At 43.6% G+C, this 27,064-nt stretch overlaps 1 protein-coding gene across 2 annotated transcripts in view; it reads right to left on the bottom strand.

Annotated features, from left to right (window-relative positions):
* Positions 1-27,064, bottom strand: part of SIAE (sialic acid acetylesterase) — a 49,295-nt gene that overhangs the window by 7,608 nt on the left and 14,623 nt on the right. The window contains exons 3-7 of one of the 2 annotated variants that reach the window (XM_004379367.2): positions 22,706-22,881; positions 16,039-16,177; positions 6,695-6,872; positions 5,192-5,301; positions 4,594-4,727 (exon numbers count right to left, since the gene is read on the bottom strand). In XM_004379367.2, coding sequence (XP_004379424.1) covers positions 4,594-4,727; positions 5,192-5,301; positions 6,695-6,872; positions 16,039-16,177; positions 22,706-22,881 — 737 coding nt within the window. The remainder of the gene's footprint in view (positions 1-4,593; positions 4,728-5,191; positions 5,302-6,694; positions 6,873-16,038; positions 16,178-22,705; positions 22,882-27,064) is intronic. The other variant, XM_023734093.1, reaches the window with a different exon arrangement.

The raw sequence follows: 27,064 nt of genomic DNA, 5'->3' as shown, positions 1-27,064 counted from the left end.
ACTTCTAAGCAACAGAATATGGCAAAGATAATGGGATATCACTCCCATGATTATGTTGTGTTATATGGCAAAGATGAAGGGATTTGGCAGCTGTAAGTAAGCTTCCTCATCAGTTGACTTCAAGACAATCAAAAGGGAGAATATTATGGCTGGCCTGACCTAACCAGGTGGGCCCTTTAAAAGAGGATCAAGAAGTCAGAGACTCTCTACTGCTGGCCTTCAAGAAGCAATCTGCCATGAGTGCTCCAACAAATGAGCTCTGCCAACAACCACACGAGCTTGGACGAGAACCCCCAGCCTCAGATGAGACCTCAGCTCTGGTTGACACCTTGATGGCAGCCCTGAGCAGAGAATCCAGCTCAGCCATGCCCAGATTCCTGACCTATGGAAACTGTGAGATAATGAATGTCTATTGCATTAAGCCACTAACTCTGTGGTTATTTGTGCAGCAACAGACAACGAATACACTGTGGACAGGAAGAAACAAAGGCGCTAGGCAGGAGCAGGCCCGGTGTGCTTAAAGAAAAGGCAGGCGGCCAGGGTGGCCGAGGCAGAGTGAGCACAGAGGGGAGAATTAGGAGCTGAGGTCAGAAAGGTGACGGGGACTGGGGGTGGATCACGTATGGCTCTGTTGACCTCACAGATATGAGGGAGCCACTGGAGGCTCTTGATGTGGCTTACATTTTACAGGGTCACTCTGATATACTGACAATATCCTACACGGAGAAAAAGGTAAAAGCAGGAAGACTCAAGGAAGAGACGGTGGCTTAGACTCGCATAGGCACGGTAAAGGTAGTGGATAGTGGTCAGATCCTGTATATATACTGAGCCAAGAGGATGTGCTTCCATCTACTCTGGAAGTTGATATACTGCCGCTCCTGGACAGGACAGAGGCTCCCAGGAAAATTCTTTAACATTACTGCGATGCACGTGGTCCCCGTTTCTTCCTTACTTCCTTCTCCAATGCTGACATCTCGCTGATCTTTCACTTAGATAGCATCTTAGTGATAACCTTACTTCAGTCAATGGGAGGCATTAAACTTTTATCTTTTACAAACCATAATCTAGCAATACAGTAAGTCAGACCACAACTAGGAAACAGTCTGGGCCAACAAACACACTGTCTTTTGACTCCATTTCAAAATTTCTGACTCCATTAAAGGAGCTACACTATACATAGACTGCTCCACCCAGTCTTACCACTCACACAGCCTAGAAAATACCTGGGACTGTCCACTACAAATGTAGCCAAACGACGCTTCAATAGAGGATGTTATCTGCTTCCTGAGTTGCTCCAGAGAACAGAAAGCCATCAGGAAAACAGGGACCAAGTTGTAGCAGCAGCAGAAAGTAGCCTTGGATGTAAGGAAGTCAGGGGACATAGCCAATCCTCTTCCTAAAAAGATACAGTGGCAAGTCGAATTTAACATCTGAAATGATAAAAGGTGCCTGAAGCTTCACAATGGAATAGAAAATGGGAATGAAAAGACCCAGTGAGGTGCTTCCACGACGTCCAGAAGAGACAGAACTAGCCAGAAGAGTCTACACCAAGTACCAGCCTGAAGCCGGACAGGAAGAAACACTGGTTTACAGCCACTCAAGCCCAGGCTGCCATCTATGACGCAGTTTGCTGTGAATTCCTGCAGCAATTCCCACGCTATTTCACTGGCTGCATTACCACAGATCGGCCACATGGGGGAACCAGCGTACTGGATACCCAAAGTAAACCTTTGTTTTCCCTAGCGTGAGACCCCCGGGCACTGTTCAGTCTCGGGCGGGAATTAGTAGAAATAGGGCTGCTAATGAAGGCACAGAGCAGCCAGATATAAAGGTGGCCACATTCAGAGGATTTTACAAATCACACACCGCTTTGGAGCCCTGTTCCACTGCTCCTCCAAACCCCAGTCTCCAGCCTTCTGCTCTCCCTTCTCTTCCAAGCTTCAGATCAGCTCTCCGCTAATAACTCTAGATACACATGTCGAGCCCTCCTCCCTCTGCTGAGCTCAAGTCCTCCATCTCTAGCTGTGCACTGGTTATTTCAGCCATCATTTCAAACCCAACATCTCTCTAAAGCCAATTCATCCTTCCTTATGGACCAATGTCTCCCTAGATTTTCTCATCTCTCAAGTTAATAATAATAATCACTAAGGTTATTATCCAGCACATAGGTGCCAGGCTTTACATGAATTAACTCGATACTTAAAATAACAAAGAGATTCCACATCTCGTTCAAAATCACACAGCTAAAGACGTGTCAGAGCTGGGATTTGAATCCAGGCAGACTAGCTCCAGATTCCATGCTCTCAACCATTATGATGTCATATTTGATATTTCCCTTTGATGGTAGGGACCATGCGTATAGTCTCCTTGTCCCCTATGTGAGCAACATATTTTTGTGGATGAGAAAGCACAGAGACTAAGAGACTTAACCCTAAACCAGAAGGCATGAATACAAGAACCAGGTCTCTCTGATTCCTGCTACATTTCTAGGACCTACACAGTTCATGGCATATAATGAGCAGTCAACACATACTTCTGGTTTGAACGGCCTGGGGTCACATTCAAATCACCGTGTATACAGGCTAAGAGAAAAAAAAAATGTACCTCAAACGTCCAAATGTAGTTTCCACCAATGGTAATATAGAATTGGGCACATGAGCTGCTTTGAAAATAATGAGCAGAATGAACTTGTTTCAAAGTCAAAAACAAATGTAGGAAAAAGAAAGAAAAATGATCAAAAAAAGAATTTTAAGTGGACAGAAGGTCCATCAAAATCTTTATCCAGAAAACTGGGTATGGTGAACTAGGACAAGGTAGGGGACATGGGAAGACGGTGAGGAGGATGTAACAGAGGCAGAGGTCTGGGACTATGTACTGTGTACGGCCAACTCAAATATTAAAGCCTCTCCCACTCCTATGTCATCAGGTGGGCCTTGTTTTTACATTTCCTTGTTTAATTTTCTGTGTACAGAAAAGACAGACCAACCACCCTGGGTCTTGGAGGGGTCATATAAACAGGTGAGACAAGGCCACTGTGATCTTGTCAAATATGTTTATTCCTTTTATCGGAAACCCTGCTGGCGTAGTGGTTAAGAGTTCAGCTGCTAACCAAAAGGTCAGCAGTTTGAATCCACAAGGCGCTCACTGGAAGCCCTATGGGGCAGTTCTATTCTGTCCTATAGGGTCACTATGAGTCGGGACTGACTCGACAGCAATGGGTTTGGTTTCGCTTTTTGTTTTTTTTTCAATGCAAGGCTGAGAGCTCAACCTACCAGTACTAGTACCAGTTGCCGCCGAGTCGATTCCGGCTCTTGGTGACACCATGTGTGTCAGAGAAGAACTCTGCCCCACAGGGTTTTCAATAGCTGATTTTTCGGAGGAAGATCACCAGGCCTTTCTTCTGAGGTGCCTTTGAGTAGACTCGAACCTCCAACATTTCGGCTAGCAGCCAAGTGTGTGAACCATATGCCCACCCAGGTTTCTCTGAGACATGTTTTGTCATTCACGTGTTAAACCATTATTTAACGAGCACCAGCCAACGAGGCACTGGGAATACAAACGTGATCCAGGGAAACAACAGTCATGCGTGCAACCTGCTTGCAAGTCAAGGGGAAGCGAGGGGAGCATGTGTCCGGGAAAGTCACAGGCAGCCTGCTGACTTACATCCAGGCTGAGACCTAAAGGGTGATTCAAGTCAGCTCTGAGAGTGCCAGAGGGGGCTGTTCAGGCAAAGAGCACAGGCAGCAGCCTAAGAGCGAGAGAGCACGGCTCGTCCTAGCAGGCGGAAGGGATGACACCAGGCTAGGGAGGGCGTGGGGAGGCAAGTGAAGAGTATAAAGTCACACAGCCGTTCCGGGGAGAAATCTGGGAATGTGCGCAAAGCTTTTACAAAATGGGCCTTTTGACCCCGCAACTTCATTTCTGGGAATTTATCTTATGAAAATAATTAAGCATGTATGCAATGATTTAGCTACAAGGAAAATAAAGACGCTACTGCTTATAAGAGCAAAATGTTTAAAATAACCTAAGCATCTACTGAGGACTAGTTAAATAAACTATAGCACAATCATATTTTGGAATACTCTGCAATCACTCTAAATTGTGTTCAAGATTAATATTTGACATGAAAAAATGTTCACAATATGACATGAAGAGAAAAGATATGATACAATACAGTATTATGGTTTGGGTCTTATTTCAAAAATATATGAGCCTACAAAAAAAAAAACACACACACACACACACACACACACACACACACACACACACACACACACTCTCTATGTATACGAGCCAAAAAGGTCTGCTTATTTCTGGATTGTGGAATTATAAATATTTTTAGCTTTTTTGCTTACCTTTTTAATATGTCTTCAATGAACATGTAATGCTTTTATAATAAGAAATATTAGCCACTCATTAACTTTTTAAGAGGATTTAATTGTCCCATCAGTGAACTGAGATGAATTACGCCTTCCATTGAGTTCTCAGCCAGAAGGGGATGAGGCGGAAAAAGGAATATGAATTCCTGGAAAGAGATCTAAATAGTATATCCCCACACTAGTACCCATAAGCCCTCTTCCTCTCAAGACATACCTGGACAAATCCAAATGGGAAAAAACGTTCTGTCTGTCCCTGGGAGCCATGGTGAAAGGCTTGGCGCCAGTCCTCAATGAGTGCCGGGAAGGTGCAATTATACAGGTCCATGTTGTAATTTGTATTGGACTCCCCTAGAAACAGTCAAACTGTGAGAGGGCTTTGGGGTAGACTGCAAAAATGGCCACTGGTCATGACCCTCCCTCTATCCACGCCCTGTGGTAGGTGGCCTTTCCAGCCTCTCAGGACTGGCCTTGGGCCTTGCCCAGCCAATGCGGCCTTAGCAGATGTGCTGCAAGCTCTCTCACGATGCACGTGGACCTGAGATGACCACAGAAATGCGTGTCAAAGAGCTTAGCACAGGATGAAAGGCCACCCGAGAACCACGGCACCCCAGCCACCAGACAACCTGCCAGGTGACCAAAGATGCATAGGGGATGACAGCAGAAACTAGCTGAGCTAACTCAGACCAGACTCTGTTAACCTACAGAATAGTGAGCTAAAGAAAAGGACCATTGTTTTAAGCAACTAGGTTCTGGAGTAGCTTGTTAGACAACAGAAACTGATACAATGGAGAAACAGCGAGCAGAATACTCACCCTGGTACCATATCATGCCTTTCAGGGCCATAGTACGTAGCGGGTGGATCATGGCATTCCAGAGCACAGAATGCTTACTGGGGCCTCCCAGAGAGTCAGGTGGGATGAACCTGGGGCACATAAGATGCACGAGCATCAGCAGAGAGCTAGTGACTTACCCCGTGATGATCCCTACACCAGCAGCACTCCGGCTTCTGCTGGGGTGAACTGCTGGTGAAATGACTTTCACACCCAGGATCCCCCCATATAGGTATTCAGCAAGCTTTCTGTGAGTCAGAGCAGGTCATCCCAGTTGATCACCGGATGAGGCAATTAACGCCAGACAGGCAATTAACGTCTGCGTTATGAGTCTCTCACATAGACCAGGACTCGGGGAATGGACACTTGGATGGTTTGAAGCTTTTTGCTTTTATAAGGAATGCGTGACTATCTTCCTTGTAGCCAAATCACTGCGTACATGCTTAATTGTTTCCTTAAGGTGAATTCCCAGAAATGAAATTGCTGGGTCAAAAGACAAATATTTCAGGCTCTGAACATGTTCCAAAACTTCTCTACAGAATGGTTGCATGAATTTACACTCTAAGCAGCTGTGTAGGAGAAAGCCCACTTCCCCGCACCCTCTCTGACCCCTCTGTCCCCCAGAGATCCAGGAGAGTGGGGTGGGCTGAGTCCGACGCTGCCCCCTACTCTATTGCAGGGCATTCTCTCTGTCCTAACGTTGAATGTCTTCACTCTCCCACAGGCAAACTTTTCCTCCAACTATACCACGAGCTCAAGCCCTTCCTCGTCCTGGAGGCCTTCCCAGAGCAAACGGGACAATGTATGTGAAAGCAGTTCATACACTGGTCATCTTTGTGTTAATAACACTATCGGGATTTTTGTCACCTAGCCCTTTCTCCACCCAAATATCACTCCCAATCTGCCTTTTCCTAAGTGCGCTTTTATAGTCAGTACACGAATATATTTCTATGATTACATGTTTACGTATTTGTTCTTCTTGTTAGATTTTTATTCTTGTAGGCAATACAGCACAGTGGTTAGGAGCACAGACACTGAAGCCAGATTTTGCCACTTACTAAGCATGTCCATGGGCAAGTCTCTCCGAGACTTAGCATCTTTAGCCATAGTATGTTAATACTGTCTACACTTCGTGGGACTGTTGTTGAGTATTAAGTGAAATAATACATATAAAGTGCTTAAAACAGTGTCTGACATACAGAAAGTGTTCAGTAAGTCTTAGCTATAACTACTAAGAAAGAGGATCACAATCACTCCTGACATATCCTCAGATAACTGTGGTAGTGATGACAAGTGACAGGATCTTACCTCTGCATGGAATGAGTTACACATACTCATTACATATTTGGACACTTAAACCATACTTGATTTACTGATTCCCCAAAAGGAGACCATCATCCTTCTCTCTTACTTAATTCCCCAGTAGGTTTTCTCCCAGACTGGGTGCCCACCTAATTTGGACACTTCTGAAGCGTGCCTTCTCACCCTTGCTTAGAGATTCCACAGGCTTTCAGTGACCTTTGAGATGACCAGGCTTCAATGGGTGTCCCACCCCAGCTGGAGGAGACCAGTCCGAGGGGATACTGTAGGGTATCATACAGGTAACGCCCAAACAGCCAGCACACTGCTGACGTGTACTGGAAATTTCCATGGCCTAGGTTTTCTGTTCAAAGAAATAGAGAAAAAGAGTTGGGGAAAAGTGGATGGATAGAAACTGTAGCTACTAAATGGGTCTGGATGGTCATGGGTCCTCCCTTGCCTTCCTTTCTAAGACTTTTCAAAAATAAGGTAAGATTGAGGCTGTGAGGAGACACATCTGCCCCTGCCCGGAGGCTTTCTCCACACTGTCACGCTCCTTATTGGTCTGGACCCTCTCATCTCTTTCAAACCTGCCCTAAAAGAGTCTTTTCCAAAGGGGAAAAATGAAGCCTGAGTGATAGTTTCCTTTTATCTGTCTTCATTTGCTTTACTCTGGTAAATACACACGTAACAAAACATTTGACATTTCAACAATCTTCACACGTACAGTTCCGAGACATTATGTTCATCGTGTTGTTCAACCATCACCTTCATCTATTCCCAAAATTTACCATTACCTTAACAGAAGCTCAGTGTCCCTGAAGCATGGAATCTTCCTTTCTCCCTCCCTCCTGCCTGCCCCTGGTAACCACTAACAAACCTCAGTCTCTGTACACTTGCCTATTCTAGATATCTCATTTAAGTGGATCATACAGTATTTGTCCTTACGTTGCTCAAAATGTAGGTTCTCATAATGAGGAAATAGGGCTCTCTACTCAGACAGAGGTAAATGGTAAATACTGTGTTCTCAATCCAGGCATAAGTAATTCACTTACATAATCAGGACCCAGAACTCTGTGGCCAGGTGAGGAGGCTTCCCCCCGCTTCCCATCCCTTACAGGCTCGTTAGAATCTAGAAATATTAACACTCCCCCCCTGGGGGAGGGTCCCCATACCACCCTCTCCTCTTACCCAGCTGCTAACTTGGTTCTGTGCAAGAGAATAAGTGAGCAGGTGGTTTGTTGAGAAGAAATGTGTGTTTTTACCCAATTTTATACCTAGGGTAATGAAAACATGGACAGATAAGTGATGGGAAGTTTGGCCAAAAGAGGAAGAGGCAGAAACCAGAACAAGTGTTTAAATTTTCAGCATAGCCTAGTTCATTTCTCCATACTGCCAGTGACCAACATCAGAATGGCCACTTCTGATGACACAGGAAAGGTGATGAAGAGGGGAACGTGCACACAGACAAAACTGGTGGATCAATTCAATGTAATACTTATAAAAGATCTACTGTAGACAAGCTTCCACCACCTGTACGTCAGTCTGTCCTACTGTGGTGGTTTGCATGTTGCTGTGATGCTGGAAGCTATGCCACCAGTATTTCAAATACCAGCAGGGTGACCCGTGGTGGACAGGTTTCAGTGGAACTTCCAAACTAAGACAAACTAGAAAGAAAGGCCTGGCAACCTACTTCTGAAAATTAGCCAATGAAAACCTCATGGATCACAACAGAACACTGTCCAACTTGCTTCCTTTCGACGCATTATCAGGAAGGATCAATCACTGAAGGAGGACATCATGTTTGGGGAAGCAGAGGGCCAGCGAGAGCAAGGGAAACCTTCCGTGAGATGGATGGCACAACGGCCACAGCAATGGACTCGAACAAGCCGGTGATCGTGAGGATGATATAGGACGGGGCAACGTTTCACTTTGCTGTACATAAGGTTGCCATGAATCATAGCCAATCAATGGCGGCTATCTGTCTATCTATCCGTCTATCTATCCATCTGTCTGTCGGTCTATCTAATCTGTCTGTCTATCTGTCTATCTATCTATCATCTATGTATCTATCTATCAGCTTGGCACTGTGAAGGATCCAAACGCAATACAGTTCTGTTACTCAAAAAGTTTATAGTGAGAGTATAGAGAGGCGGGGCCAAGATGGCGGAATAGTTAGATACTTCCTATGGTCCCTCTTACAACAAAGACCCAAAAAAACAAGTGAATTGATTACATATGACAATCTAGGAGCCCTGGACATCAAAGGCAAAGTAGAGGAATTGGACTAAGTGGCAGGCTGAGGGAGAGACGGTTCAGAAGCACCGAGGAGTTGCCAGACCTGACCTGGTGGGAGCCGGAGTCCTTTAGGCCAGATCAACTCACGTGAGAGGTGAGGCAAGCAGTGGCGTTTGGGAGGCGTTTTCCACATTGGGAGAGGCCCAGCAGCAGAGAGTCTACTCGGACATCCAGAACCAGTGAAAAGGAGTGCTCAATCAGCAAAAGATAAGTACTTGCGTCTGGTCTACCACGCAGATCAAAAACACCCCCCTTTGGGAAAAACCTCTCTCCTATTTACCTTCCCCCCTCCCCACTCTGCACTGTCCTGGGCCGGCTTCAGCGATTGCCGCGTCCCCTGGGCCGGAAATAGGACCCGTCATGCATCCTGAGCCATTCTCCCCACCTTGGAGAGGGAACAAATTAACAAAAAGGGGAAAAAATAACCTGCCAGCTTCCCTAAGCCAGGAACTCAGGGTAGGCACAGCTCTTTGCCTAGGCACAGGCATAAGGTATCCATGGACTCTGAGTGCCTTTCCCCCTGCATAGATTTGTATGGGCCCATTTCAACAGCGTAGGCCCTCATTACAACAGTACAACAAGGTATACACACCTGAAGTCTAACTTCAACTGTTTCAGCTGTGGGGTGGCAGGTTCGTGACATCTGACACTGCTCTGCCCACATGGGGGGCCTGCGGACTGGTGGCTCCACCCACACCACCTAGCTACCCATGACAGGGGTCCAAGAATAACTGGTGCCCCCTAGTCCGTACAGCCAACAGCACTGGGTGCTCATAGTCTAGTTGCAAAAGCCACCCACCTACGCACTCTAGGGAACAGGAAAACGCTTTCCTCCCATACACTCGGGGGCAGCCATCAGCCCCCTGCTTTGCTCAGCATGTGACCCCCTGCTGCAGCCAGATGCCTGTGCCTATATCAATCGCCCATGCCTGTCTAGGACTGCAGGTGAGAGCCTGCACCACACACTTGGTGGCTGACTACCTGGACACCTGAGCTGAATCCATACAGGAGGAGTGGGCAGACTCCTGGGCTCACATACTTAGTGGCAGTTCTGGCCAGCTGGTGGCAGGAGGTGGGAGCTTCAGGGGCACCAGTGATTGGGCTAGCTCACATGAGCAGCATATTTGGGCATATCAAAACAAGAAGCTAGGACACAGTAAGCAAACATAAAATGAATAAATATAATAACTTATTGATGGCTCAGAGACAACAGTCAATATCAAATCACATAAAGAGACAGACCATGATGGCTTCAGCAAGCTCCCAAAATAATTAAGAAATTTTCTGGAGGAAGAGAATTTCTTGGAATTACGAAAGGCAAAATACAAAAGATTAATAAACAGAACTCTTGAAGAGATCAGGAACGAAATCATGCAAAACGCAGACCAAGCAATAGAGGAAATTAAGAAGATTAGAGAAAAGCATAATGACAAACTTAACAGGCTGCAAGAATCCATAGAGAGACAGCAATCAGAAATCCAGAAGATTAACAATAAAATTTCAGAATTAGACAACTCGACAGAAAGTCATAGGAGCAGAATTGAGGCAGTGGAAGTCAGAATTAGTGAGACTGAAGATAAAGCGCTTGACACTAACTTATTTGAGGAGAAATTAGATAAAAGGTTTTAAAGAAATGAAGAAACACTAAGAATTATGTGTGACCCTATCAAGAGGAATAACCTACGAGTGACTGGAGTACCAGAACAGGGAGGGATAACAGAAAATACAGAGAGAATTATTGAAGATTTGTTGGAAGAAAAATTCCCTGATATCATGAAAGATAAGAAGATATCTAACAAAGATGCTCATCAAACCCTACATAAGGTAGATCCCAAAAGAAAGTCACCAAGACATATAATCAAACTTGCCAAAAACAAGATAAAGGGCGTTTTAAGAGTGGCTAGGAATATAAGAAAAGTCATCTACAAAGAAGTGTCAGTAAGACTAACCTCGGACTACTTAGAAGAAACCACACAGGCAAGAAGGCAATGAAATGACATATATAAAGCCTTGAAGGAAAAAAATTGCCAGCCAAGAATTATATATGCAGCAAAACCATCTCTCAAATATGATGGTAAAATCAGGGCATTTCCAGATAAACAGAAATTTAGGGAATTTACAAAAACCAAACCAAAATTACAAGACATACTAAAGGGAGTCCTCCAGTTAGAAAATCAATAACATCAGGTAACAGCCCAAGACTAGAACACAGGACAGAACAACCAGATATCAGTCCAGATAGGGAAATCACAAAAATAAATGAAACTGAAAATAGGGAAACAGAGATGTCACTATGTAAAAGATGACAACATTAAAACAAAAAAGAGGGACTAAAAAATGTAGTCATAGATTTTTCATATGGAGAGGAAGTCAAGGCGATATAAAGAAATAAAAGACTGGTTTAAACTTAGAAAAATAGGGGTAAATATTAAGGTAACCACAAAGGAAACTAACAATCCTATACATCAAAATAAAAAGTTTATAGTGAACAATGGGAATTCAAATCAATTTCAAATTAATTAAAATTGATTAAATACCTACTACGTGCCAGGCACTACTAGGTGGTTTGGTTCGGATACAGTAAAGAAACAGATGTGGAAGGACACAGAACCTCTCCTTGTGGACCTTATAGTCCATAAAATAAGACCAGTATTCAGCAAAATATGGTAAATGCCTCAAGAGAGGTACAAACAAGTGTCAAAAGGATTTAACAGCAAAAGAAAAAATATCAGATTAGATGCACATAGAGAAATCCTGATGAAGATGAACTCCCCCGTGCTACCGTAATACTCTGTGCCTAGCTACATCACTACGCCTTCCTATGACAATCTGTTTAGTGTTTCTCTTATCCCACTATACTATTACCTATTTGAAGTCAGGGACTCACATCATTCACTTCTGTATCCCCAGTGCCTAGCACATGATCGACAGGCATTCAGACAGACAGACAGGCAGGTAGGTAGGCGGACAGACAGATCTCCTTCGATCCATGCTGACCTTATGTACAACAGAACAAGGCATTACCCAGCCCTGTATCATCCTCACAATCACCGGCTTATTCAAGTTCATCATTGGGGCCGTTGTGCCATCCATCTCACCGAGCATCTCCCTTACCCTCACTGACCCTCAACATCCACAAACATGACGTTCTCCTCCAGCAACTGATCCCTCCTGATGACGTGTCCAAAGCAGGTGAGTCGGACAGTGTTCTGTTGTGATCCCCGAGGTTTTCATTGGCTAATTTTCAGAAGTAGATCACCAGGCCTTTCTTCCTAGTCTGTGTTAGTCTGGAAGCTCCACTGAAACCTGTCCACCATGGGTGACCCTTCTGGTATTGGAAATACTGGTGGCATAGCTTCCAGCATCACAGTAACACGCAAGCCACTACAGTAGGACAGACTGACAGAGGGGTGGTGGAGCACTTGACAGAGAGTCAGTAAATGTTTGTTGGCTGCTGTTGGCTGGCTGGGGGTACCTGGTATAAAGGTGGGTCTGTGGATGGGTAGGTGGGGGGAAAGGAAAATAGGAGGAAAGGAGAAAGGCGGGGAAGGCTCAAAGGAACAGAAGTTTATGACAGAGCTGGCATCTAGGCAAAGGAAACAATACATGAAAAGGCATATAAAAAAAACAAAAAAACAAGCCCACTGCCATCGAGTCAATTCCAACTCATAGCAACCCTCTAGTACAGAGTAGAACTGCCCCAAAGGGTTTCCAAGGCTGTAAATCTTTACAGAAGCAGAACTGCCACATCTTTCTCCTGTGGAACTGCTGGTGAGTTTGAACAGCCAACCTTTCAGTTAGCAGCTGAGCACTCTACCACTGCACCACCAGGGCTCCTTGAAATGGCATATAAAAGAAGAGAAATTCTGAATGTTTTTGGCTGGAACACTGTTATAGATTGAATGACATCCTCCAAAAATGTGTGTCAATTTGGCTAGGCCATGATTCCCAGTATTGTATGGTTGTCTCCCATTTTGTGATCTGATGTGATTATCCTATGTGTTGTAAATCCTAACCTCTATGATGTCAATGAGGCAGGGTTAGAGGCAGTTATGTTAATGAGGCAGGACACAATCTACAGGATTAGGCTGTATCTTGAGATATAAAAGACAGAAGCAAGCAAAGAGGAGAGGGACCTCATACCACCAAGAAAGAAAAGCCACAAGTGGAATGCATCCTTTGGACCCGGGGTCCTTGCGCTGAGAAGTTCCTAGACCACGGGAAGATCGATGACAAGGACCTTCCCCTCAAGGCCGACAGAGAAAGTCTACCCCTGGAACTGGCGCCCTGAATTCAGACTTCTAGCCTCCTAAACTGTGAGAGAATAGACTTCCATTTGTTAAAGTCATCCACTTGTGGCATTTCTGTTAGAGTAGCACTAGATGACTAAGACAAACACAGAGAAAAAGAGAATAATGGAAGATAAAACTGGAGGGAGGTTACAGCCATATCTTGGAGTAAAGAAAATGGAAAGCTACTTGAAAATGCCTAAGGATGAGATCGTGTGGTGGGGAAAATAATGGCCCCAAAGATGTCCATGCCCTAATCCCCAGAACCTGTGAATATGTTGGCTTACACGGCTGAAAGGACTTTGCAGATGTGATTAAGGTTACTGCTGAAATGCGCCTTCACAGCTGGATTTCCCTGGCCAGTCTAAATTGCAAACCACTACCCACTCCAGCCCCCACACTCCCTGTCCCTCTTCCCGGATGTATTTTATTTGTTTTTTCTCACTTATTTACTTTTGTCATCACCATGTAACCTAACCTCCAATATTCAAATCCATTCAGTTTCTGAGTTCAGAGACTGAGACTTGGAAACGGAGCTCAAATAACAAGGTACGGTATATTATTCAAATCCAATTCACTCCTGAATTTTAGATAACATGTAGTGAAAGTTCATATAGCAAAGGATTGGTCCAAAAATTTATCTGAATCTATTCAGTTCCTGAGTTCTCTCAGGGAGAGAGAGCATCAGATATTTTGTATATAATTTACTAATTATATTACTCATTTTCTGTATTCCCACACACTATAATGCAAGCTCCATGAAATTAGGCGTCTGTTTAAGTCACTGCTATTTCCCCAGCACTTACAACAGTATCTAGCACATAGTAGGCACTCAAATATTTTTTAAATGAATTAACAGTCGAAAGTGTAGGAGCAATTGAGATCACTAAGGTAAAGCAAGTACAGACAAAAAGAAAAAGGCCTAGAAAGATCCTGGTGGAGCACATTTGGAGGAAGGAACTGAAGAAAGCAAAGAAACAGGGAGGAAGCAGTCAGAGGAGAAGCAGGAAAAGGAAGTACCGCAGAAACTAAGGGGAGCAGCTCAAGCAAGGGAGCTGCCAACAGTGTCACAGGCCGCACAGGCTGACATTTCTGAAAACTACAAATCGGTCTCCAAGATTAGAAGGAAAGTAGTGACCTCGAGGTGAACAAATTGTTGAGGTGGAAGCAGAAGCTAAATTACAAGGGGCTAAAGAGTGAATGGATGGAAAGGCAGTGAAAAGAATTAAAACAGAAGATGTAGGAAGGTATAACGAAGGGAAGGAGAGAAACGAGAAAGCGATGAGAAGAGTGTGTGTTATGATTTGCTTTCTTTGGTTTTGCTAGAACAAACGAAACTATACCTACACCTCACTTACCGACGATCTCGCTATCCAACGGTTTGCATTTACAACAACAGTAAAAAATCTGCTACCCGACTATTTTGTGCATTAACCACGTACGCCAAGGTGTGAGGCGAGAGTAATGCCGATTGTGATGGCACAATGTCAACTGGGCTGAGCCATGACTCACAGTGGTTTGACAGTTAGGTAATGATGTAGCTTGGCAGTTATGTAAAGATGAAATTGGAGAGTTATGTAATGACGTAATTTGGCAATTATGTAAAGATGCAGTCATCCTCCATTTTCTGACCTGATATGGTCACTCTCCATTTCTGCATAACGCCGATTTTCGCATAACAACCTGGTCTTTGGAACCTAACCATGCCAATAAGTGAAGGGTGGGTGTATAAGCTCTAAGAGAAGGGGCTGTGACTTACCACTGCCTCCTCAAGGTCTAGCACAGAGCCTGACATGGAGTAGGCATGATATAAAGATTTAGTGCTGAAAGGACAGAGTGAGGGAAGAACAGAGCCTAAGGGATAAAAGAAGGCCCTGGAGGGCACAAGAGCCCACATCAAGTTAGCCCTGAAGGACACCAGTCAATCATCTTCAGACACAGAAACAAAGAGAAGAGAAAAACATACAGAGTGAAGGCACTGGAGAGAAATGCTGGCAGAACTGGTGCCGAATGGCCTCAATATTTTCATGAAGTTAAAGGAAGGGTCATCTGCTCATAGCAAGGGGGCAGATTCATTGTTAGAGTCCTGGGAAGAAAATGTATGGAACAGTCACAGTAATGGGATACAGAGTCAAAAAGAAATTAGCAAAAGCCTTAAAAGCTTGTAAGTGACAATCTAAGATACAACTATTGGTCTCTACTCATCTGGAGCAAAAAAGAAAGACAAAACCAAAGACTCGAAGAGAAACTAGTCTACAGGACAAACAGCCTACACGAACCATGGCCTCCCCTACCCTGAGACGAGAAGAACGAGATGGTGACCGGCTACCACTACCGACGTTCCAATCAGGGCCGCAAAAGACAGACCCTGACAGAATGGGAGAAAAACGTGGAATGGAATCTCAACTTCCTAAAAAATAAAATAAAAAAAAAAAAGACCTACTGGACTGGTTGAGACTGAAGGACTCCCCAAGACTACTGCTTTGAGACACTCTTCAAACCTTGAGCCAAAACTAACCCAAGGTTATCTTTCAGCTAAATAACAAATTGGTCCAAAAAATAACGTCACCTGTATGTAAGTAATGTGCTCCTTTAAAAAATCACCTATATGAGACCAAATGGTCAACAATTTCTTCAACACAAACATAAGAATGTAAGGGGGCAGGGAAACTAGATTAATGGAAATGAACAAGAACAGAAATAATGGGAACGTTCACATATTGTAAAGAATGTAACCAATGTCACTGAACAACTTGTGTAGAAATCGTTGAAAGAGTACCTAAACTGCTATATAAATCTTTACCAAAAACACAATACTATTTTTAAAAAATTAGTAAAACCTTTTTTGCATAATAAATAGATAACCAAATTCAGGATTACAGCCTCCACTTAGGGCACTAACCCATCATATAAGAGACGGCATGTTTGTGAGCCATCACTTACCTGAGGTGGGCTTTGACCACGGCAAGTCAAGCCCAGCAAGGTCCTCCAGCTCCTGCTCTGCCTGAACGAGAGAAACTGAGAGGATGCGAACAGACTGATAGGCAGCAGTATCAGACATCTCTCTTGTAGCATTAAATATCTAGAAAAGAAATAAGAATGTCATTTCTTACACCAACCTAGTAGGTGGACAACTATCCTCCCACCTCTTAGTAAATACTGCCAATCTTTGGAGCTCCTTTTGAGCCCTCAACATACCAAGATCAAATGAATAACCAAAACTAATACTGGGCTGGACTGAATCCCCTTGATCCAATGTGAATCCACCTTGACCAACAGAAGGTATGATGAATCACGTCCCCAAAGAGTTGAGTAGGAATATAATGAAGCCTGTGATCTTAAGGCCTGTAAAACCAGCTGCTGTGGAGTCAGTTTCAACTCATGGCAACCCCATGTCTGTCAGAGGACAACTATGCTCCATGAGGTTTTCAATGGCTAATGTTTTGGAAGTAGACTGCTGGGCCTTTTTTCCCAGGTGCCTCTGGGTGGACTCAAACCTCCAACCTTTCAGTTGGCAGCCAAGAGTGTTAACTGTTTGTGCCAGGCAGGGACTCCGTAATCTTGAGGAGGATGTCTGTATTAGACTACAGGAGGTATGAAGTGGTTTCGCCTAAAGAAGACTATCGATTAGATCATTGTGATATCTTACACTAAACTACTTCTACTCAGAAAAAGCATCTGACCCCACAAAGCCATGGCAGTCCATTTCTGGAGAGGTTGGTGGTGAGGGCCTATGCAGAGTGAGGAAGGCCATGGGGCGGGGGGTGGGGGGTAGACTCTGCGGTCCGTACCACACGAAGAGAATGGGATTCAAAAGAAACACGCCTGAGAAATGTTTGTTGAACTACTGAAGCATTCGGAAATTGGTCTCCAAATACCTATATTCTCACCTCGGTCCTAGTACCCCACCAGAGAGATGCATGGGAGGCAAGGAGATTGAAAAGGTGGGGTTCAGGGTGATTGCTTGGAAAAGTCCCAAGAAATGAGACAAAGAAAAGCGTCCATCCAAAGAAACATCATGCCATCCCCAATCACCTTCTGAAACTTGGCAAAGAGTACGACAGGAATGGCTTAGGGGTTTCCTGGATGAGAACGTGGGCTATACTGAGTCGTTTCTTTGTTAGACTCTTAGTCTGCCTCAAAGAGCTTATATACAATTGCTATTTCCTTTAATCCTAGTTTTTTTAATTATGTTTTTTATGTAAAAAATGTTTCTGGAATGTATTTTGCTTTTTTATTGTGCATTTGTGTTTTGGGGACCTTCTGTTCCCCACACCCCCCTCCCCCACCACCAGACCAGTCCACCTTCTCTCAAAACAAAGGGCTGAGAGGAGCATCAGGAAGCCCAGTTACCATTCGCCTCAGGGAACAAGCGCTCCAGCTGGGATGGGGCTGCCACAGCTCTGTGCACAGGAAGCTGGGACACTTTCCATTGGCTGCGAGCCACAGAGTGCGCAGCTGGCTCGCTGTGCCTGCCGCCCACCACAGAGGATACAGCTGGCCCTCCAGCCCACAGTGTAAGAGAAAAGATGGACGGGCCAGGGTGCCCCCACAGAGCGTTCCATTCAAACACCCTGCCCCTTGAATCGCCTTGTGACTTGCCGCTGAGCTTGCTGCGGCCTGTAAGATGACCAGGTGACCAGATGCCAAGGAAACAGTGCTTTTGGTCCTAACGGGAGGCACAGGCTCACGTGCTCCCTGGGTAGCAGCAGCTCTCTAGGCCCTCTCAGGACAGAGGTTATATATGGTCTCAGGAAAATTCCACAGGAAATCCAGACCTGTTCCTACTTGCCTGGCACAAGGAAGACAAGCGCTGAAGAGAAAGAAGAGGCTAATGCACTCACAGTATATTCTGGCAGGGAAATTATTTTTCAGCACTAAGTACCTGTAAAAAGTCGTCGCTCTTGAAATTCAATTCTGCACTAAGCACTAAGGATGGTATGCTGCTTCCATGGAAACAGTGGATGAACTGCACTCCTTCTCTCCACCCACACTAGCTTCTCCAGCGACTGGGAGCTCAAGTGCCTCATCATAAGGTGATGCCAGCTCAGGAAGGCACAATGAGAGAGCGGCTACTGCCTCTTAGAACCACTGTTAACACCGTGGGGTACCTACCGCAAGGCCAGCACGCAGGGTGGCCGACATTCTCCTATCTCATTACCGGGACATGGAACTGGATCCAAAATGTTGCCTGGAAAACTTCCATTTTCAAACTCACCTTAGTGTAATACTTTAGCCAAAACTTGAAAGCCAAAGAAAGTGTTAAGAAAAATGGGCTGGGGGAGAAATTCTTGCTGTACCTGAGGACAATTACTTCTGGAATTGGTATATCCTTTCGCCGTATCACTAGGCCCTTTTGATGGAAGCGTTTCCTCAGGGGATATTGGCAGCAAATTTAGGAATAAAGAGATTTCAGGAAGATTTTCATTTAAATGACACTTGGTTTCCCTGCTGATGAAAGGGAAAGCCTACTCCATCTGCTGAGATCAGATTTCATCTCATCAAACACCTCAGTGTAATTATTTTTCTACCAAGTATTTAAATGAGGATGTAAATGAATACCAAGGTATGGGAAGTCATTAACGGGGCAGCCGCTGGGGGAGAGAGCACTGCTGGTTCCCAAGGGAAGGACCCCATGCGCCATCAAAGCAGCTGCTCGCCTGTGTTCATTTTGTAACCTTTACACCACATTCTTGAATTAATGAGGAAGCGTCAAGAATCCATCCCTCAGAAAATCTTGGCACAGGGTCTGCATGGGAAGCAAGGCGTGTGTGTGAGGGTGTGTGCTGAAGGGGATGGGGATGGGGAAACTTAGCTTACTTAAAAAAACTGGGACCCTGTAGGTTATTTTACCTTACACTACGTATAACAGAACAATTCTAAAATTGAGTTAATAACTATAAATGAACCAGCCATCATAACTCCCGTGAAAATTTTTATCGTAATGTCGTACCCGCCCTTCTCTTCTGGATTTTAATTTCTCTACTTGTAAAGTAGGGATGTGGGGATTGCCAAGATATTGAAAAGTGGGTTCCCCGTCTAACCCTGGCCATCTTTTTCTGAGCCTAACTGGAAATATCCAAGTCTTAAAGCCTACCCTGCCTTAGGAGGCAACAGATGAACATTTAGACTTGTCTCCATTTATAAACATCTCACTCGGTGTTATAAATATAACACTCCATTTAAAAATCCTACTTTACCCTACAACAAGATGGGCATACAATCTGCCATTTCCTTCATTTGAATGCAAAGAGCGGTAGGTTACAGTAGGAATCTCACCTCCTCAGAAGTCATGGGGGGGCAGAGGGAGAAAGCAAGCTGACAGTGTGTATGTGTGTGTGTTTGTTGCGGGTCTGCATGAAAAACAGAGAAAAAAGAATAAAGGGGAGGTCATGTAGCACATACCTGTGATCAAAAATTAAAATTCTACAGACTGTTAAGAGACTGGAAAACTTGGCTTTTGGTACTGTCAGCCCCTAAAATGCTATCTTGCAAAGTAAGTGCGAGATTAAAAACTAATAGTGTTTGGACATTTCGGATGGAATCTTTTTTCTATTTCCCTGCAATCTTAGCTTAACACCAAAGATGCTTAATAGTAAATTCTAGGCAGAAGGCAATGTGTTTACTCTTAACAATCAAAATCTGATTTAGCTTGACACGAAATGGGACAGGATCCCCTGGCACAGACCGCCACCGAAGACATGACTGTACAGACACAAACAGATCTGGTCTGTGCAAGTCTGTGCAAACAGGGAATTCCAATTAAAGCATTAAGGAAAGTACCGTTTTCCTTAATGAGTTAACAGCAATTTCACTTCTATACAAAACCATGCTTTCTATCAAGAGGTGCACTTATGCAAAAGAGAGCCTAGTCAAAAGTTCAGCTTAATAAACAATTCGATGCAAAAAGCTTCCATATATTTAAGTAAGGCAGGAAGCAATAGTAAATAAAATATGGGTTAGGATGAACAGAAACACAAGAATGTAGATTCTGAAGTAGAAATCTAATCATGAAAAGAAGTACATATATCTAGAGTAGGATTTTTTGGGCAGAATGAGTTAGTAATAGATTAAAAAGAGAAAAAGAAAAAAGAAGAAGAAACTCTGAGGGACAGAAGCTACAGAAGCAAGAAAAAAGGAAATTATAAAATCATAAAGTATAATATAAAAGGACTCAATTTTAGACATTTTTCAGAAGACGAAATGAATTGAGACCATGGTCTAATTGTAGAGATTTTGAAATGTGAGATATGGGGAAGGACATAATGAAAGAAAGGCAGGAAAATTAAAATCAACTTGAGGAGAAACTGAATTTTGGAGAAATAGCTAGGAAAAAACAGTAGTCTTTCCAAGTTCTTAACCTATTAAAGAAAATAAATCAAGGTATACAAAACATATTAGTGCCAACCAATAATTCAAACTGAAAAAACATATTCCTAAGATTCTTATTTATATAATACGCCTGCTTATTGTAAGCTGAACTCTCGATATTTAAGAGATTGGTTAAGCCAATCTCAACTTTTTGTCTTTGCAATTTTCTTTTAAAAATTATAGTTCTTACATGTTCATTACAGAAGAATTAGAAAATACAGATAAGCAAAGAGAATCAACCCCAATTCGAAATGTACTAAAGAGCTTAACTCATACTAATTTCTCTGAGTAAAACATATTTAATAATTTTTAGCCAACATTTTGTTTATGTATTTTAAACATATCTATGGACTTGCTATTATACTGTCAATCCCTGACCCTAATTTAAATGAGGCAACAACCGTCTTCCCTACTTTTACTTTTAAATCGATAGCTTACACTAAATAAATGAAGTAGTGACAATTCTGAGGCCCAACACGCTAATGTCTGCTACATGCTAGCCAGAAATGGTCTCTCCTCTTTACTCTAGACTGTTTTGCTTTTGTTTTTTAATTAGAAAATACAGTTGATCCCAGAAAGAAACTTGAGTGCTAAGGACACATGGCACCAAGGCTTTTGTTCTCCCACTGCTTCCTTGCTAGAATACAAACCGAACTATTCAGAGGTTTGCTGCCCTTGGTAACTTTTTTAACATTCTTTTTATCCAGACTTACCAAAGTGACCTCTCTCTCAGTCTATCAGAGGGGTCCTATTCTCTAGTAGCAATGGAGACAGAACACTTGGAGGTGAAGTTCACCCCTGACCGACATATTGGCAACGCGCATTCTCCATTCTGTCAAACTCGATTCTCCACAAACTGTACATGTCCCATCCCTGCATTGGAGTCTCCCTAGTGCTCTTCCTCCCAGCTGCTCTAGCCGGTAAAGAGAGCCCAGCGAACCCCCTTGTGCACTCACAGGGAAAGGGGAAAAAAAATGCTAGGTCTCAAAATCTAACAACAATTAACTCTCAAAGGCCGTGACTGAAATAAAGAAAAATTAACACTAACAAAAGAAATCTTAGGCTATGTAAAAGTTGAGCAAAGAAAGTCATCACTGGTCCATTATTTCTTCTTTCCATGTAAAGAAAAAAAATGTACATATCAATTTGATGTGACACCTAATTGAAGTATCAAGATGTCTGCAGTTTACCTTGAAATGGTTCACCAAAAAAAAAAAAAAGATAAACCTTATATGGCAAAATAGTAGCAATTGTCAGTCTAGGTGATGGGTAAATACGTGTTTATTGTAGAAGTCACAACTTTTCTTTGTGTTTGAACTTTTTGCAATATAAAGTTGAAAAAATAATGACATATTTAGACAGTACTTTTCAATTTGTGAAGGCCTTTCAGAGACAAACAAAATAATTCAGGCTTCACACTGGCCCTGTAAATAAGTTAGGTCAAAAATAATCATAGGTCATATGGTTATAAAAACTAAGCCTCAGAAATACCATTTGATTGGCTCCAAGTCATACACGTCAAAGACAAAACCAACACTCAGTCTCAATTTTTGAATTTCCATGCCAACAAAAGTCATGTGGTATATTAGTCTCTCAGCATTAAAACAAAATGTAATAGTTTTGATTTCGTAGGCTCTCTCCAGAACCTCATCTTCCAAAACCAATCAAGAAGAAGAGCCATCTACTTCGTCTTCAGTCTGCTATGAAATCTCCATTGCCATCAGATACTCTCCGGCTTCTGCCTTCAGCAGGCAGGTGGCAAAACAGTGCCTCACACACTGTGGTGAGGAGTCACTCTGCCAGTTCACATCCTGGCTCCACTATTAACGGAGTGACCTTCGGCAGGTAATTTAATCCCAGTGTACTGCAGTTTCCTCACCTGTGAGAAGTGACTAATAACAGTACTTACCTCATAAAGTTAAATCAAATTAATCAATGCATGAAAAGCACTTAGAACAGATCTTGGCACATGGTACTGTTATTGTCAGGTGCCGTCAAGCTGATTTTTGACTCATAGCATCACCATGTGACAGAGTAGAACCACCCAGTAGGGTTTTCTAGGCTGTAATCTTCTCCCTCAGAGTCTTGAACTACCAAGCCTTTGGTTAGCAGCTGAGCATTTAACCACTGCACCACAGGGCTCCTTTAAGTACTCAATAAATAGTAACCTACCTCCTTCTCCTCATTCTTTTTTTCCTTTTTCATCATTATTTACTATTGCTGTGACTATTCAAGTTACCTGTGAAACAGTCATCTCCATGTTACTCTGCCCACTGCAAAGCCAGACATCTCCAAATAAGACATCATGAACTCTGAGGGTGAAGTTCATTCTCCCAATGGTCTGTTCTGCCATCACTTCAAAAGGCCCACCAGGCTTCATAGGATCCAGTACCACCATCCAGGTATTAGAGTCTGCTGAAATAATAACAGGGCTCCAAGGAATTAATCAGTCAATTCATTAAAATAAAATTAAAGCTCAATCTGTTATGCCCCGTACTCACTTGCGGCTCTTCCCAGTCTCTATGATAAGCTGAATTCAAAGCTATGAAGATGGGCCAAATCTTAGACACAGTGAGAGACCTAACAAGAGCAGCAGCATTCCTATCCCTAATCTGTATCCATCGCTCCTCACTTTTAACTAAGCATTTATAAGAAAAATAAACTGGCCAGTTATAATCCTAAGCGATAAACAAAAATACACATGTTAAAACTCAAGGGACTTTAGTAAAAAATAAAGAGAAATTCTTGTTGTACTAGCCAACAGTGGCTATTAGAAGAATCATAATCTTTTAGATTTACGCTGTGTCCCAAACTAGCATATAATTAGCCAATCAATGTAAGCACGGATTAAAGAAAATCACTTACAATCTGAAACTTCCCCTTCCTTGGTGGTATCTCCCTCGTTATCCACCCCCACTCCCTCCCCGTGTTGGTAACAAGCACTAACACTCCCATGGGCTCAGGGTCTCCTACCAACAGTCAGACAGGCGAGCAGAGAAACTGACACATAAAGAAGTAGTGGGAGGCACAGAAATTCATCTGTGAGGAAGATATTTAGATTTACCCAATTAATTATTTTCTTAAGAGTTATTTATAAGACTTAAGGTTTTTGGATCCTATTAAAAACCAAAACAAAAAACAAACCCACTGCCATCAAGTCGATTCCAACTCATAGTGACCCTACAGAACAAAGCAGAACTGCCCCATGGAGTTTCCAAGGAGGAGCTGGTGGATTCAAACTGCCAACCTTTTGGTTAGCAGCCATAGCTCTCAACCACTACACCCCCAGGGTTTCCTCAGACCATATTAGGGAGATGAAAAGCTATTCAAGACCCTATTTCAGAAATTCATAGCATACTCCTTAGGAACGACCCCCCACCACCTTCCTACCTCTCGCCCACTCACCCCACCCAACGGTCAACATCATACTAGAAAATTAAGGAAAATACCCTCCACATGGGAAAATTATGTCTAGAAGAACCAAATAACGTGAACAAAGTTGAAGAAATGAGAGTGGGAATATAGACCAAAAAATAAAGGAATGAACATTTTAACATAAATATTCTTGGCATACCGCAGCGGTGTCGCTGGGGGTGCAGGGGGTGCAGTCTGTACCAGGTGAGACTATCAGAGGGGTTGACACCAAAATGACTGTCTGTAAAGATACTCCTGTAATTAGTTACAGCAACAAAAACATCATCCATAAGCTCAGCTTACACATAGCAATATATCTACAAGGCTAAAACCCAGTGCTGATTTACTGTTTGAACCTTCTAATGCGCTCCGGTCAGAGCTGTCATTATTACCCAACTATAATGAGTCTTCGAATCCCGTGGTTTCGTCTGCACGCACTACAAGCACGCGCTGCTGTTCTCATTGCTGCTGGTGTTTTTATAGTTGATCATTTTGTCAAATTTTCTGGTGTTTTAGCTGCAATATTGTGGTAATTAGTATTTGTGAACCTATATCAATAACCTTTTTGAGAATGAAGTAGGAATTAAAGGAAAAGAAGGAGTGATATGATATACAGGAATTACGATTTACAAGTAACATTAGTATAAAAAACATTACTAAGGATTCTGTACGGTCCGGTACGGTAGGAGGTCCACGGGGTGGGGAGGGTGACTCCAACTCTAGTGACACCACTGGCATACTGCCATAGAATATGAATGGATCTATGTGTGTGCCCATCAGATCTATATGTGTGCCCATCAGATCAGTGTAAATTCAAAAGGGATGAACGCTAAGAACTGGAAATGGAGCACCCTGAGGTTATTACACCCAACCTGCAAGAAACAGTAGTTATAATAAGTATTAAGTGCCTTCTGTGTGCTAAACGCTGTGCTAAGTTCTTTCCAATCAGCAACAGTTAAGCAGATGCATGAGACATCTGGATGCACGATAAGAGGTTAGTAAAGGCTCAAACCATAAGGGATTGCTCAGAGTCCTAGGGGAAAATCTCCAAAAACTTCCAATGTGTCTGAGAAAGTATGTATGTTTGCTCCTCTTAAAAGCATACCCAACCGAGCTACTGCTATCCCCAAGAGGTCACTTAAGCCCTAGGATCAAACGTTCGCTGTTGTTTTTATACTGCCAATAGACAGACATCAACATACTGAATGTATAATTCACCTAAAGCAGAAGAATCACTGTTTTGGAAACAGTGGGCAGCTAGTACAGACTGTGTCACACAGGTGTGATGTGCTCCGTATGGCTCACACTTCTGCGCAGGCAGACGGTCCAATCTGTCCCAAACAGAGTCTTGCCAAGGTCTTCCCAGGCTTCCCGCACTGACATATCTTCCTAGAGCTCTGTCTCTCTGCCACCACCATTACTCACTTATGCTGATGAGGTCAACCCCCAGACAACCTAGCACAGGACTGTTTCTTAGCCTTCTCCTCCTACACAAGCTATTTCTAGCCACTGCTATTAATTCGGTGTTTACACTCAGCCCCAATCCGGGCAACATGGCTGGTGGGGAAAACTACCTTCATGAGAGCTTCTAAGAAGTTGAGCTGCCTGTACTGGGTAGAACAGTGCCCCCAAAAAGTCATGCCCACCCAAAACCTCTGAGTACGACCTTATCTGGAAATAGGGTCACTGCAGACGCAGTCCAGTAACGATGAGGTCACACTGGATGAGAGTGGACCCTAATCCAGTGACTGGTGTCCTTATAGGAAGAGGGGAATCTGGACCCAGTCACACACAGAAGGAAAACAGCCGTACGATGGAGGTAGAGACTGGAGTTGGGCTGCCACAAGCCAAGGAACGCTAAGGTACCCACTCTGTGGTAATTGGTTACAGCAGCCCTAGGAAATTAATAAATTGCCCAGTGTCTTAGGCTGGGTTCTCTAGAGAAGCAAAACCAGCAAAGGGTATATATATATATATGCAGAGAAAGAGTACATCAAGGAAACAGCTCACGTGATTGTAGAGGCTAGAACGTCCCAAGTCCATGGATCAGGGTAGAGGCCTCTCCCAAGTTACACAGCTGCAGAAGCTGGCAAGCCCAAGATTGGCAGGTCGGAGATCAGGGCCCCCGATCCCAGGCTGTGCAGATCAACAAATCCCAGGTTCGGCAGATAAGCTGACAGCTCAAGTCCCAAGAACGGGAGATGAGACGACAGGAAGCAGCCGCAGGATCCAGAGAGAGCAAAAAGCCAGAACGTCTGGTTATACACAGATGCGGGCCACACCCCCAAGCAGACTCCCTTTCATCTGATTGGCTACTCACAGTATATTCAATCATGGGAGCGATTACATTAAAACACTGATCATGGCCCAGCCAAGTTGACACACAATCTCAACCAACACACCCAGCAATAAAGAGACAATACCAAACCAAGAAACCCGTTGCCCTCGACTCAATTCCAATTCATAGCGACCTCATAGGACAGAGTAGAACTGCCCCAAAGGATTTTCAAGGAGCAGTTTGGTAGATTCGAACTGCCAACCTTTTAGAACTGCTCCATAAGGTTTTCAAGGCCTTGACCTTTTGGAAGCAGATTGTTAGGCCTTACTTCCGAGGTGCCTCCTGGTGGGTTTGAACCGCCAGCCTTTCGGTTAGTAGTCCAGCACTTAAGCATTTGCACCACCCAGGGACTCCATTAGGCCCAGAAGGAACCAAAACAACTTTTGTTTAGAAAACCGATCAGGATCAGTAGAAAACCAGTGAACGGTGAACTTTTTGTGGTCGGCGACTCAATTTTATTTCTTGGGCTCTGCCAAACGGATCCCGATGTAGTTTCTAAGAACCGCAAATGGACTTCATTAGCCTATGGTGAGCCCCACTTCATCAACCAGTCCTGACCTGACAAGCCGAAGACTGGTAATCCCTTCTCCTTGTAAACGCAGCGGTCTATGCCTTATAATTCTACCCTTGTCGTTGGTCAGAGAAACAGTCTTCACAGGGCTTGCTCTCCCTTGTGTGGACTTAGGTAGGAGAAGACCGCGTTGTTTAACCAGCCGTTTCTGAGTCAGCGAAGACCGCGTTGTTTAAACCAGCCGTTTCTGAGTCAGCGAAGACCGCGTTGTTTAAACCAGCCGTTTCTGAGTCAGCAAAGACCGCGTTGTTTAAACCAGCCGTTTCTGAGTCAGC

This window comes from Trichechus manatus, unplaced genomic scaffold (assembly GCF_000243295.1).
Source record: "Trichechus manatus latirostris isolate Lorelei unplaced genomic scaffold, TriManLat1.0 scaffold00064, whole genome shotgun sequence".
NCBI lineage: Eukaryota > Metazoa > Chordata > Mammalia > Sirenia > Trichechidae > Trichechus > Trichechus manatus.
This window is presented reverse-complemented; position numbering and strand designations above follow the sequence as displayed.